The sequence below is a fragment of the Coregonus clupeaformis genome, chromosome 13, assembly GCF_020615455.1.
Source record: "Coregonus clupeaformis isolate EN_2021a chromosome 13, ASM2061545v1, whole genome shotgun sequence".
Classification (NCBI taxonomy): Eukaryota; Metazoa; Chordata; class Actinopteri; order Salmoniformes; family Salmonidae; genus Coregonus; species Coregonus clupeaformis.
In genome coordinates this window covers 17,720,567-17,733,308 of record NC_059204.1, presented here as the reverse complement: position 1 = coordinate 17,733,308, position 12,742 = coordinate 17,720,567, and the positions used below count along the sequence as shown (strand labels likewise).

At 43.3% G+C, this 12,742-nt stretch overlaps 2 protein-coding genes across 8 annotated transcripts in view; one reads left to right on the top strand and one right to left on the bottom strand.

The window, feature by feature from the left end:
• Window positions 1-12,742, bottom strand: part of ap2b1 (adaptor related protein complex 2 subunit beta 1) — a 105,560-nt gene that overhangs the window by 72,922 nt on the left and 19,896 nt on the right. For 2 of the 6 annotated variants that reach the window (XM_041893919.2, XM_041893924.1), the window contains exons 1-7: window positions 6,073-6,192; window positions 5,335-5,389; window positions 4,931-5,036; window positions 4,481-4,616; window positions 4,111-4,356; window positions 3,623-3,813; window positions 2,714-2,935 (exon numbers count right to left, since the gene is read on the bottom strand). In XM_041893919.2, the coding sequence (XP_041749853.1) occupies window positions 2,714-2,935; window positions 3,623-3,813; window positions 4,111-4,356; window positions 4,481-4,616; window positions 4,931-5,036; window positions 5,335-5,371 (938 nt within the window). In that variant the 5' untranslated portion in view covers window positions 5,372-5,389; window positions 6,073-6,192. Of the gene's footprint in view, window positions 1-2,713; window positions 2,936-3,622; window positions 3,814-4,110; window positions 4,357-4,480; window positions 4,617-4,930; window positions 5,037-5,334; window positions 5,390-5,482; window positions 5,590-6,072; window positions 6,234-12,742 lie in introns of those variants that run through there. The other 4 variants (XM_041893920.1, XM_041893923.2, XM_041893921.1 and 1 more) reach the window with 3 other exon arrangements.
• Window positions 6,270-11,001, top strand: pex12 (peroxisomal biogenesis factor 12). 2 transcript variants are annotated; one of them, XM_041893927.1, is made up of 3 exons: window positions 6,270-6,669; window positions 8,929-9,467; window positions 9,583-11,001. In XM_041893927.1, the coding sequence occupies exons 1-3, from the start codon at window positions 6,577-6,579 to the stop codon at window positions 9,971-9,973; spliced, it is 1,023 nt and encodes a 340-aa protein (XP_041749861.1). In that variant the 5' UTR covers window positions 6,270-6,576; the 3' UTR covers window positions 9,974-11,001. The 2 variants fall into 2 exon arrangements, with proteins under 2 accessions (XP_041749861.1, XP_041749860.1); XM_041893926.1 differs by having other exon boundaries at window positions 6,271-6,699.

Genomic DNA, 12,742 nt, shown 5'->3' with positions numbered 1-12,742 from the left:
TACCAATATTTTCACATGTTAAGTTTGCTGAAAATAAACGCAGTTGACAGTGAGAGGACGTTTCTTTTTTTGCTGAGTTTACATAATTCCATATGTGTTATTTCATAGTTTTGATGTCTTCACTATTATTCTACAATGTAGAAAATAGTAAAAATTAAGAAAAACCCTTGAATGAGTAGGTGTGTCCAAACTTTTGACTGGTACTGTATGTACTGAAAATGTAGGCTATGGAACAAAGATAAATGATATAAAGAATGATAGTAAAAAGCTCTGGAGTACCTTAAATGAAATTTTAGGCAGCTAACTCAGCTCCACCCTTCATCATAACAAAACCCTTTGATATTGCCAACCACTTCATAAACTTTTTTGTTGACAAGATTAGCAAATTTAGGGAATCTTATTTGAGTCAGAAAAGGATGTTCATATGATAAGGGAAATATACAAAACATTGCAGAGAGCATATCCAACTGACAATCTCTTAGAAAAAAATATATAAACTATTAGAGCCAAGACTTAAAAAGAACTGATGTTGGCACTAGATGGAGGGAAAGTTGGAGCATAACTAACGAAATTACAGTTAATGAAAATGGACACTTAATCCAGTATATGCTAATGTGTAGAATTTATTATACAAGAGACAAAATGTACAAATTCTACAGCACAACGGCAGAGTCATGTCTTAAGTGTAATACTAATAATGACTCAATAATCCATGCTTTCTGGGAATGCTATAAAGTCCAGAAGTTGTGGGTGGAGCTAGAAAGTTGGCTGTCAGAAGTATTACAATGTAAACATACTTTTAATCCGTCTGTCTGCATATTTCAAGTCATGGCATACATGGGTGTAGTGAGATACCCGATGGGTTGGACGATTCTCTTCTCATCACTCATCTTGAAAAAACGTATACTAAAAACGTGGAAATCAATCAAACCGCCATCATTAACACGATGGAAAAATCTAATGATTTATTGTTAAAATATTGAAAGTGTGTGGGCTACGGCAAGAAAAAAATGGTGCCGTTTCAGGCCATGTGTCGGAAAGTGATGCGGGCGCTGGAGATGGGGATGTGTGCTAGTGGGTCTGGGTTGGTGTGATGTTGTTGATGTTTGTATGATGTTGTCATTTGTATGTGTATGTCATTGACCATAACATATTGCTGGAAAAACGTAGGTGTTATGAATTAACATCCTCTGCCTTATCATGGATGGAAAGTTACCTAGTCAATAGAACACAGAGGGTTTTCTTTAATGGAAGCCTCTCTAATGCAAATTCGGTTGAGTGTGGTGTACCGCAGGGTAGCCGGCTTGGACCATTATTGTTTTCTGTGTTTACTAATGACTTTCCACTGACCTTGAATAAAGCCTGTGTCCATGTACACTGACGACTCAGCAGAATACACGTCGGCTGCAACAGTAAAATAAATAACTGACACCCTTAACATAGCGCTCCAGTCAGTTTTAGAATGGGTAACTAGCAATTGGCTGATGCAAAATATTTAAAAAACTCAAAGCATCATCTGGATCTATTATTTAATAATGTGCCTATTGAGCAAGTTGAATAGACTAAACTGCTGGGTGTCACCCTAGATAGCAAGCTATCATGGTCAAAACATATAGACTCAAATGGTTACTAAAATGGGAAGAGGTCTGTCCATGATAAGGCGTTGCTCTACTTTCTTGATATCTAGGTCAATCAGACGGGTACTACAGGCCCTAGTTTGTCTCACCTGGACTACTGTCCAGTTGTGTGGTCAGGTGCGGCAAAGAAGGACATAGGCAAATTGCAGTTGGTCCAAAACAGAGCAGCACGTATTGCACTTAGATGTACACGGAGGGCTAATGTCAATGACATGCATGTCAATCTCTCCTGGCTCAAAGTTGAGGAGAGATTGACTGCATCACTATTGGTCTTTGTGCGAGGTGTTGATGTATTGAAGGTACCAAGCTGTCTGTTCAAGCAGTTGGCACACAGTTCGGACACTCATCGGTATCACACAAGACATGCAACCAGAGGTCTCTTCACAGTCCCCAGGTCCAGAACAGAGGATGGGAAACACACAGTATTAAATAGAGCCATGACTAAATGGAACTCTCTGCCACCCCAGGTAACTCAAGCTAGCAAAAGAAAACAGATTTAAAAAAACAGATAAAAGAACACCTTACGGCACGACAGGGATTGTGAAGAGACACTGACATATTTATGCATATTGTATTGTATTGTATTTTGCATTATGTATGTGATACGTGGTTGGAATATGACTGTGAGATGTGGTTGTCTCGCCTGGCTATCTTAAGATGAATGCACTAGCTGTGGGTCGCTCTGGGTGGGAGCGTCTGCTGAATGGCTAAATTGTGATGTAAATGTAGTGCTATGTATATTATGTATTTGATTTGTTATGTTGTTTCCTGTTTGGACCCCAGGAAAAGTAACCACTGCCTCGGCGGCAGCTAATTGGGGATCCTAATAAATACTAAATATGGCAAATAGGGAATGGGCCATTGGGCATGTTGCCCTGCTGTGTGCTCACTGCGCTGTGCTGTTGTGTGCTGCCAGACACCGGCTGTGCAGTCAAGTTCAAATATGCTACAACATCGTTTGAACATCACGATGTCGTCACCATAGACAATGGCTGTCAAACATCATCGATAGACGATGCAATCGTAAAATCGCCCAGCCCTACAATAAAGTATTTATCAGCAAGTTGCCCCCTGACCTTTTCTGGACGATGAGGTTGATATTCCTGAGGGCCACATACTGGACCTCTGGCTCCCCAGAGAGAAGGGTGACCAGCGGTGGGGACAGCTTCTTCAGCAGGGTGTTGTAGTAGTCCGACTCCTTGGGCAGCAGCTCCAGGAACTTCATCAGCACCTTGACAGCCGACAGCACCACCGCCGAGTTGGCGTGGGAGAGACGGGGCGTGACCCGCTCGCAGATGCTGGGAGAGAAAGTGGAGGACAGACAGGTTTATTAGTGCAATCCATATATTACAAAGTCATTAAAAGTTGACAACACCATAACAAGTGAATGTATGCACAAACGCAGCAGCTGATAAAGATTTAGTCCACAGGACTTATTGTGGAGATTTATCACAACTACCAGCACAGGAGATAACTACTTGTTGTATTTTTTGATAAGGCAATTATACGGATCTGGTGGTCTGTATGTTTATTTACATATTGGGATGAATATATGCAAGTTTGTGCATCTCTAGACCCTATTTAGAATGATTGATGTGATACTGTGTAACCACATTTAAACAAACAGCAAGGGCATATAAACAGTGGAGCACAGCAATGTCTCAGTTTGTTTCCCTTGTATGTGGCACTGGTGTGGCTAAGACGAGAAATGTATTGGCTGGCAACCATAAAGTAGAAGAAAATATAAATTTCACAAGACCTTTGGGCAGCATAGTACCATGAAGCAGGATTTAGACATTTGCAAACAAACATTTAAAAGTTCTCACAAAACAAAACTTGGATGAGTATTGCAAATATGTTACTCTGACAACTAAGTCAGCTTTAAGTTTAGTTTCTATTTTTTTTAAATGGAAAATCCAAAAAGTTTTCAGAACTAACTCAGTTAATCTATTTGTTTGAAGGGCCGACAAAACGTGTGTGCGTACCTCTGGGCCTCGCGCTCGTCTTTGGGGTTGTAGTTGGACAGGCAGTCCAGGATGAAGATCTGGCCCCACTCGGTGCACTCGTTGAGGGCCGTCAGCAGCTTGTTGATGTTCTGTGGGTTGAGGTCCAGCAGGTTGCTGTTGGGGTGGGACTCACTGATCTCAGACAGAGCTGCCACCGCGTTGGCCACCACCTGGAGGTTCAGACACAGTGGCCAGTGATTAGGAAAACATGATGTACTCGGTCTTGTCTGGCATGGTGAGCAAAGCCTTTCATAGGGGAAATAGTATTAATCATGACTAACTCTGTTGAAACAGGTCTTGGAAAAACACCCTTACAGGCTGTTTTTAAATTACCCCAGGCCCACGAATGAAGTGTATAAGAAAAGTCTGAGAATTTCGCCTGACATGTATGTACATAGATATGATATACACACAGATATGTACATAGTCTGGGTTGTGCCTAGGGGCCTACTGCCAGCCTTACATACCATGGGGTTGGAGTCGGCAATGAGGTCCCTGAGGGAGTCCAGGAAACCCTGGTCCTCCACCATCTGGGCGTTGATGTCGTGGAGCTTTGCCACGCACACTGCTGCCGTCTTTCTCACGTATGGGTCCTCGTCCTTCAGACACTTCCTCAGCGGCTCACACAGGTACTCTGTAATCTTGTCCACGCGGATGCAGCCCATGGTGCGCACGGCCAGGGCCCGGATCAGGGGGTTAGGGTCCTCACAGTCCTGAGGGAGAGAGAGGTAAGATATCTATGGGTAGGGAAGTGCAGTATTGTAATGGCTAGGCTGTGTAATATGTTAAAAGCCAAAGCAAGTGGAAAACCATGTATCAAAAAATAAAAGGCCTTGCCTTGACAAAGCTATTGACAGCCATGATGGCCATGTCGGGCTGGCTCTTGGCGTAGTTCATCAGGTACAGGTAGACCAGCTTTTTCAGCTCCAGGTTGTCAGTCTGCATGCAGTTCACCACGTCTGGGAAGAGGGAGCTAAAGGACAGAGGGATAGGACATCGTCAATGTTAGCTCATCACTATAACTCACAATATTTTGACAGGGAGGCAATTATAACTCTACATATCAAGTTAGAACATTTTGCATTTAAATATTTTTAATAATAGAGATTATCATACATAACTTGCTAACTATAGCAAGTAGGCAGTCTCTTTTACATTAAAGTAAAAGTAATTGCTGAACAGTGTTTGGAGAGCAGAAGCTGCAGACACCATGTCATTAGATAATGTCAGAGGGATGTATAGGTCAACACACAGAACTGTCAAAGGATGCAATCAGCTGTACTGTACCTGACATCCTTGCCCACAGTCATAGCCGCAATGACCTTCTTCACTGCCTCCTTCCTCTTCTCCTTCTTCTCATTGTTCAGCTCTGCCTTCAGCTCAAAGATCTCCCCTGTAACAGGATACAGATGCAATGTTAGTGACAGTCCAGTGTGACAACAGAATGATACTCTCATCCAGCAACACTGGTAGAGCTGTCAGTTCAGTTGTCAGTTTTATCATGAACAGTTTAGTGGTAATTTCATACATTCTTTGTCTGTGAGGAGAGTAGGAGCCAATCTATTTCCATCAAGAGTTATGTTGCACTGTTTAATATTGTTCACACCAGCCTAATGATAGGCATGCACTCTTGATCAAGGGGGTTATGTGTCATTGAAGAAGACAATACCAAGAATCGTTTTAAGACTCACCTTTTTTATTTGTTGTAAAATATTTTGAGTCAGTCATTGTTGATGTTCTTCAAATCTGTTACAGGGAAATATCCAGCATTAGAGGACACAGGACAGGACACATATAATAGGCCTCAGTGAAGTAGTGATTTAAATAAAAAAACTCAACGTTTTTTTAACTCGAACCATCTGCGGGCTTGATGGGGACCCCCGCGCGTGTGTTTGACGCGACACCTCTGGCCTAGAGGCTACGACGACACATTGCTAATAATTATAGTTATATATATATATATATAATCTTGGCTTCTAAATATGTTTTATACAGTTGAATGAGACATAACAAGCAAAGCACAAATATTACAGCACCCCATGACAGACAATAGCTGGATGTCACGACAGCAGCAATCAGCGTCACTTTCACTAGCTAACTAACTGACTAGCTAGCTAGCTTTCTAGTTTTGAAGGCAGTTTACTGCCTTTTATAATAAAGTGAAAAAACAGGTTGGTCAATAGCCTAGCTATTATAAATGCAGCAAGCTTAACCTAACAACAGAGCCAAGTATTTTAAATGGCAAGGCAAATATTGTCTTGCGTGTGACCCCAGGCCAGTGGAGGAGGGAAAACATCTGTCATACTAAGCTATCGTTAGCTGGCTAGGGATGTGAGGCCTCTGTACATTTAGGTAGCTAACGTTAGTTAGCATTAACGTAAAAACGGCACACACAAAAAAATCATAATTACAAATTGAAAGGTACAGACTTGTTTTGTGGTAATTTCAATAAGAAAATGTGACGTTATTCCACAATTGGAAAGATGTTTTTACTCCTTGATTACCGCAGAGGAATAGCTAGCCGTGGAAAGATAGCACTCCCGGAAAAACAAAATGAGTGAAGTGCGTCGGAGCTAGAAAGGCGTAACACCGGATTACATTTCATTTCCACCGGAAATAGCCGGACTATCTTTACAGAGGGGCACGAAGTAGGTGAAAGAAACACGAAAACAACACCAGCAGCTCAACAGTAACGTTTGAATTAAATAAATCAGGGTAGCTAGCTATGCCTCTTTATGATTTGGCTGTCCCATTTTCATCAGTGGAAATTGATGTAGCTAGCTATTTATATTTGTTGAACTTGTGTAGTATAAAGTGGTAAACTACTAAGCAAGCGAACTACGTTACTAATTTCACTCGCGGTCACTGTAGCCAACTTGGCTAACTATTTAGGTCATTAAGCCTTTTGCCAACCGTGTTTGAAGTCACCAGCCATGGCGGAACGTGGTGCACATTTGACAACTGCAGCTGCAGACGACAGACCGTCGATATTCGAGGTCTTGGCACAGGACTCCCTGATGGGTGCGGTAAGACCCGCCTTGCGACACGCTGTGAAGGTTCGACGATATTTTCTCACCCCTGTAATTTTTGCTACATCAGCAGACACTTGAGGTGTATTCATTACGCCGTTGGTTCGTTTCCCACGGGGGGCCAGTATGAAAATGTATGCACTCACTAACTGTAAGTCGCTCTGGATAAGAGTGTCTGCTAAATGACTAAAATTTAATGTAAAAATGAGTCTGTTGCATAACGTTTCGTCTGTTGCAAAACGTTTTGCAACAGAATCAGTTTACTCCAAACGGTAAACATTTTGCAACAAAATTAGTTTCTATTGGACAAATTCAGGTAGGACCTTCCCCGTTCCTTTTGGTTCTTAAACGGTAAACTGTTTCCGAAGAAAGACGTAATAAATACACCCCAGTAAGAAACTATAAACCATGTTTATCCAACAACGGTTGATTATTTTAAACGGCTGGAACAAAAGCCTGCACACATGCTGATATACACTGCTCAAAAAAATAAAGGGAACACTTAAACAACACAATGTAACTCCAAGTCAATCACACTTCTGTGAAATCAAACTGTCCACTTAGGAAGCAACACTGATTGACAATACATTTCACATGCTGTTGTGCAAATGGAATAGACAACAGGTGGAAATTATAGGCAATTAGCAAGACACCCCCAATAAAGGACTGGTTTTGCAGGTGGTGACCACAGACCACTTCTCAGTTCCTATGCTTCCTGGCTGACGTTTTGGTCACTTTTGAATGCTGGCGGTGCTTTCACTCTAGTGGTAGCATGAGACGGAGTCTACAACCCACACAAGTGGCTCAGGTAGTGCAGCTCATCCAGGATGGCACATCAATGCGAGCTGTGGCAAGAAGGTTTGCTGTGTCTGTCAGCGTAGTGTCCAGAGCATGGAGGCGCTACCAGGAGACAGGCCAGTACATCAGGAGACGTGGAGGAGGCCGTAGGAGGGCAACAACCCAGCGGCAGGACTGCTACCTCCGCCTTTGTGCAAGGAGGAGCACTGCCAGAGCCCTGCAAAATGACCTCCAGCAGGCCACAAATGTGCATGTGTCTGCTCAAACGGTCAGAAACAGACTCCATGAGGGTGGTATGAGGGCCCGACGTCCACAGGTGGGGGTTGTGCTTACAGCCCAACACCGTGCAGGACGTTTGGCATTTGCCAGAGAACACCAAGATTGGCAAATTCGCCACTGGCGCACTGTGCTCTTCACAGATGAACGCAGGTTCACACTGAGCACATGTGACAGAGTCTGGAGACGCCGTGGAGAACGTTCTGCTGCCTGCAACATCCTCCAGCATGACCGGTTTGGCGGTGGGTCAGTCATGGTGTGGGGTGGCATTTCTTTGGGGGGCTGCACAGCCCTCCATGTGCTCGCCAGAGGTAGCCTGACTGCCATTAGGTACCGAGATGAGATCCTCAGACCCCTTGTGAGACCATATGCTGGTGCGGTTGGCCCTGGGTTCCTCCTAATGCAAGACAATGCTAGACCTCATGTGGCTGGAGTGTGTCAGCAGTTCCTGCAAGAGGAAGGCATTGATGCTATGGACTGGCCCGCCCGTTCCCCAGACCTGAATCCAATTGAGCACATCTGGGACATGTCTCGCTCCATCCATCAACGCCACGTTGCACCACAGACTGTCCAGGAGTTGGCGGATGCTTTAGTCCAGGTCTGGGAGGAGATCCCTCAGGAGACCATCCGCCACCTCATCAGGAGCATGCCCAGGCGTTGTAGGGAGGTCATACAGGCACGTGGAGGCCACACACACTACTGAGCCTCATTTTGACTTGTTTTAAGGACATTACATCAAAGTTGGATCAGCCTGTAGTGTGGTTTTCCACTTTAATTTTGAGGGTGACTCCAAATCCAGACGTCCATGGGTTGATACATTTGATTTCCGTTGATAATTGTTGTGTGATTTTGTTGTCAGCACATTCAACTATGTAAAGAAAAAAGTATTTAATAAGATTATTTCATTCATTCGTATCTAGGATGTTATTTTAGTGTTCCCTTAATTTTTTTGAGCAGTGTATTTGTGCAGGTGAGTTGGAGAATGCTGGCCCATCAAGGTATCCTACTAAACTACAGAAATAGCATTATGATGTTGGATCACTTGATGTGTTAAATAGTTTGTATTAGACCTTGTATGACTTTTTAATACGTGGTGTCCATATACTGACTTTGCTGCACTGATATTAATGTATGATTCAAGTTTGATATGATGCAACTAACTTCTCTCAACTATTACCTCAGGTTCTGGCTGAGTCCAACCCCTCTCGCTACGGATTCCTCTGGCGGAGATTTGACGAGATTCACGCTGTTCTCGACGTATTGCTTCAGCACCATTTTCTGTCACGGACTAGCGCCTCATTCTCTGAGAACTTTTACAGCCTAAAGCGCGTTGCTGCTTCGGGGCGCGAGCGGCCAGCTCACCTGGGTCTGCATGGGAAACACCACTGGTGCTCGCTGATCCTGCTTGCCCTCGTTCCTTACCTGAGGGCCAAGCTGGAACAGGTACTGGCCAAGCAGAGGGACGAGGATGATTTTTCCATCCGCCTACCACAGACGCCCTTGCAAAGGATGTACAGGGCCTTCCTGGCATCCTACCCCTATGTCAGCATGGGCTGGGACAGCTGGGTCTTCTGCCAGCAGCTGCTGTATGTGTTTGGCCTAGCCAAGACCCACTCACCATTTCTGTGGCTGGCAGGTGTCAGGCTGGCTCACCTCACAGGACATGACATCACAAATATGGACCTCAAACCAGCCACCCCTTCCACGGCCATCGGCTCAAGGTAAGAATGAAATTGGGACATCCTGTCTCAAGGGACCCCGAGTTCAAAGAGCTTTATTCACTTTTAAAGCATTTAGCCTATAAGCATACTTCCCTCTGTTGTTCTTTCTTCCCAGTGTTGGTGAGAGGCTGCGGAGGCTGACGTCGACAGTGGTGGGGGGTGTGGCTCTGTCCCTCTCCACTAGTCTCTCCTTGGGAGTGTTTTTCCTGCAGTTCCTCGAGTGGTGGTACTCCTCAGAGAACCAGAGCACCATCAAGACCCTGACCTCCCATCCCACACCACCCCCTCCCATCCACCTCCAGGACCAACAACCACTGACCAGACAGAGCAAAGTATGTCCGCTCTGCTGCAAGGTCCGCACCAATGATACCGTTCTCTCCACCTCTGGTTTTGTCTTCTGTTACCGCTGTATTTATGTCTACATCAAAGCCAACCAGAGATGTCCGATGACTGGGTACCCCACTGAACTTCATCATCTCATCAAGATTTACTCACCAGAGAGCTAGAGAGAATCTTATTTCCATTCCCATGAGGGACTTTGACAATCATGTCACAATGACAATTTATACTGTAACTGATTAGTTAGTTATTGACTATATCCCTTATGACCATTTGTAAATAATTTAAGGCACTAACGGGGGGCCAGTATAAAAAAAAAACTGTAAGTCGCTCTGGATAAGAGCGTCTGCTAAATGACTAAAATGTAAATGTAAACATATCCCTAGCAGTTATGATAGTTTAAAGGCCCAATGCAGCTGTTTTTATCTCAATATCAACTCCCTTTTCCTATATTTACAACTTAGGTCAGCTATTCCCCTTGGGAAACCCAACTACCGAAACATCCAATGATGGGATTTATCAATCAATTATGAGGCCTCCTGAAAGGACTGATCTCTATAATATATAAACAACTTTAGGAAAGCTCATTCTGAGCTAGCCATTAAAAAAGTATGGTCCACAGAGTTAATTGAATCTGAACCATGCTTTAACTGGAACAGAGTATGGGAAAAATATGACCTTGTCATCCCGTAATCCGAACCATCAATTTATACATTTTAAGTTTGTTCACAGGCTGTATTTAACACCAAGGAAACACTTTACAATGAAATTGGCCAACTTCCAACTGTTCACTGTGTCCCCTAAATCAGGTAGGCGCATTCCTTCATATGATGTGGGAGGTAAATGCTTCTGGGGTAAAGTTACAAAATTAATTTCGAAGTGCATGCATTTAAATATTCAGTGCTTTCCATCTATGTTACTTAACGATGATAGCCCCTTAAATCTCTCAATCAGAGAAGATTACTGCTGGCAGGCATCACTGCTGCAATTATACTTTTTTCTCTAACATGGCAACAACCATTTGAATACTCATTTAACCAGTGAATACAGTTCCTATTATAACAGAATTATTGACAGCGAGAATGAATGGTGCTAGTCAAGGCACAATTGAGGCCTGGACAAATATATACTGAACAAAAATATAAGCACAACATGTAAAGTGTTGGTCCCATGTTTCATGAGCTGAAATAAAAGATCTCAGAAATGTTCCATACGCACAAAAAGCTTATTTCTCTCAAATTTTGTGCACAATTTTTTTTGCATCCCTGTTAGTGCGCATTTCTCCATTGCCAAGATTATCGATCCACCTGACAGGTGTGACATATCAAGTTGATTAAACAGCATAATCATTACACAGGTGCATCTTGTGTTGGGGACAATAAAAGGCCACTCTAAAATGTACAGTTTTGCCACAGATGTCTCAAGTTTTGAGGGAGCCTGCAATTGGCATGCTGACTGCAGAAATGTCCACCAGAGCTGTTGCCAGATAATTGAATGTTCATTTCTCTACCATAAACCGCCTCCGTCATTTTAGAGAATTTGGCAGTGCATCCAATAGGCTTGGGTTATACCGGGGTATTTGGAAATAGCCAAGGGATGGTTTTCAGTGCCGCCAATACCGTTGAAACTATTTTAAGTTGTTCAATAAATGTTAATATTTGTAACTACATTTACATTTTAGTCATTTAGCAGATGCTCTTATCCAGAGCGACTTACATGAGCAATTAGGGTTAAGTGCCTTGCTCAAGGGCACATCGACAGATGTTTCACCTAGTCGGCTCGGGGATTAGAACCAGCGACCTTTCGGTTACTGGCACAATGCTCTTAACCACCAAGCTACCTGCCGCCCACTACTTTAAGTAAATGCCTGCAGTCAACTTGTAAAATAATGTGACAGGTGAAATTAATGCGATCTGCTTTATTTCCTAATGTATTGCAGGCGAGTCCAGCTGTGTATTGACAGGGGTCGCGTTTTATATTGAAAGTCAAGTGTCATTTGTTTCAAGAGTGATCATGGACGTGCAACTATAGTTTTCCTTCACATAAAATACATTGGTGCAACACATTCGGCAGAAAATAGCTTCATTTTCATCAGATGACAACAGAAGTGCAACGCTATTTGGCTGGCTGCCACACAAGTAAAATAGCTTACAATGAAAAAGCAAGGTCTTTTTTGCAAAACCGATGCATGGCCATCATATTTCCAATGTGTATCATAGAAAGAATGTAGCCAGCTACATTTCCTAATGTTTTGCTTAAAGTTAATCTTGCATTTTACCTGAGAAAAGTAGGCTGGCTACACCGAGAAAAGTAACTACACATTGTCAGTGCTGTCTGTTGATTGAATGCCGTTCGTGAATTGTCATCGGAGTGGAGAAGTGCAACTGAGCACAAAATTAGTCTGATGCAGAACAAAAATTACAATAAGAAGCATTTTAGATCTGCGTTTACAAAACGCAGCAAGAGACTTATGCATTTTATATATTTTTTCGGTGTGAAAAATGAAGAATTCTGCGTTAACGTGACCCCTAAGTTTAACTTGCTAGTTATCTAAGCAAATTACTCTAAGGTGACGGGGCATCATATTGTGTAAGCTTTCTGTCGTGTTTTAGAAGTCAAGGACCTTTGGATGAGTTATCTGTACAGCTACCACTGCTATCTTTTGATTTGCTTGGGTTTTTTCTCCTCTCTGCTCCTCCACAATCTTCGCAGAGCAGGCAGGCCCATTGCCCTAGCGAATCCCAGACTCGACACAGAGCAGGCAGGCCCATTGCCCTAGCGAATCCCAGACTCGACACAGAGCAGGCAGGCCCATTGCCCTAGCGAATCCCTGACTCCACACAGGTGTAGGCATGCTGCTTCAGAGCCAGTACCGTTCTTCATTCAGACAAGCGTGCCTCAAAACTTTGTTCATTTGCACAATGTCTCTCATTCAC

Bases quoted from the DNA above. Each gene is read 5' to 3' on its own strand.
- pex12 (XM_041893926.1), top strand. From the start codon at position 6,577: ATGGCGGAACGTGGTGCACATTTGACAACTGCAGCTGCAGACGACAGA. The intron at 6,700-8,928 runs GTTCGACGATAT...CTATTACCTCAG, and splicing joins CCTTGCGACACGCTGTGAAG to GTTCTGGCTGAGTCCAACCC. The intron at 9,468-9,582 runs GTAAGAATGAAA...CTTTCTTCCCAG, and splicing joins TCCACGGCCATCGGCTCAAG to TGTTGGTGAGAGGCTGCGGA.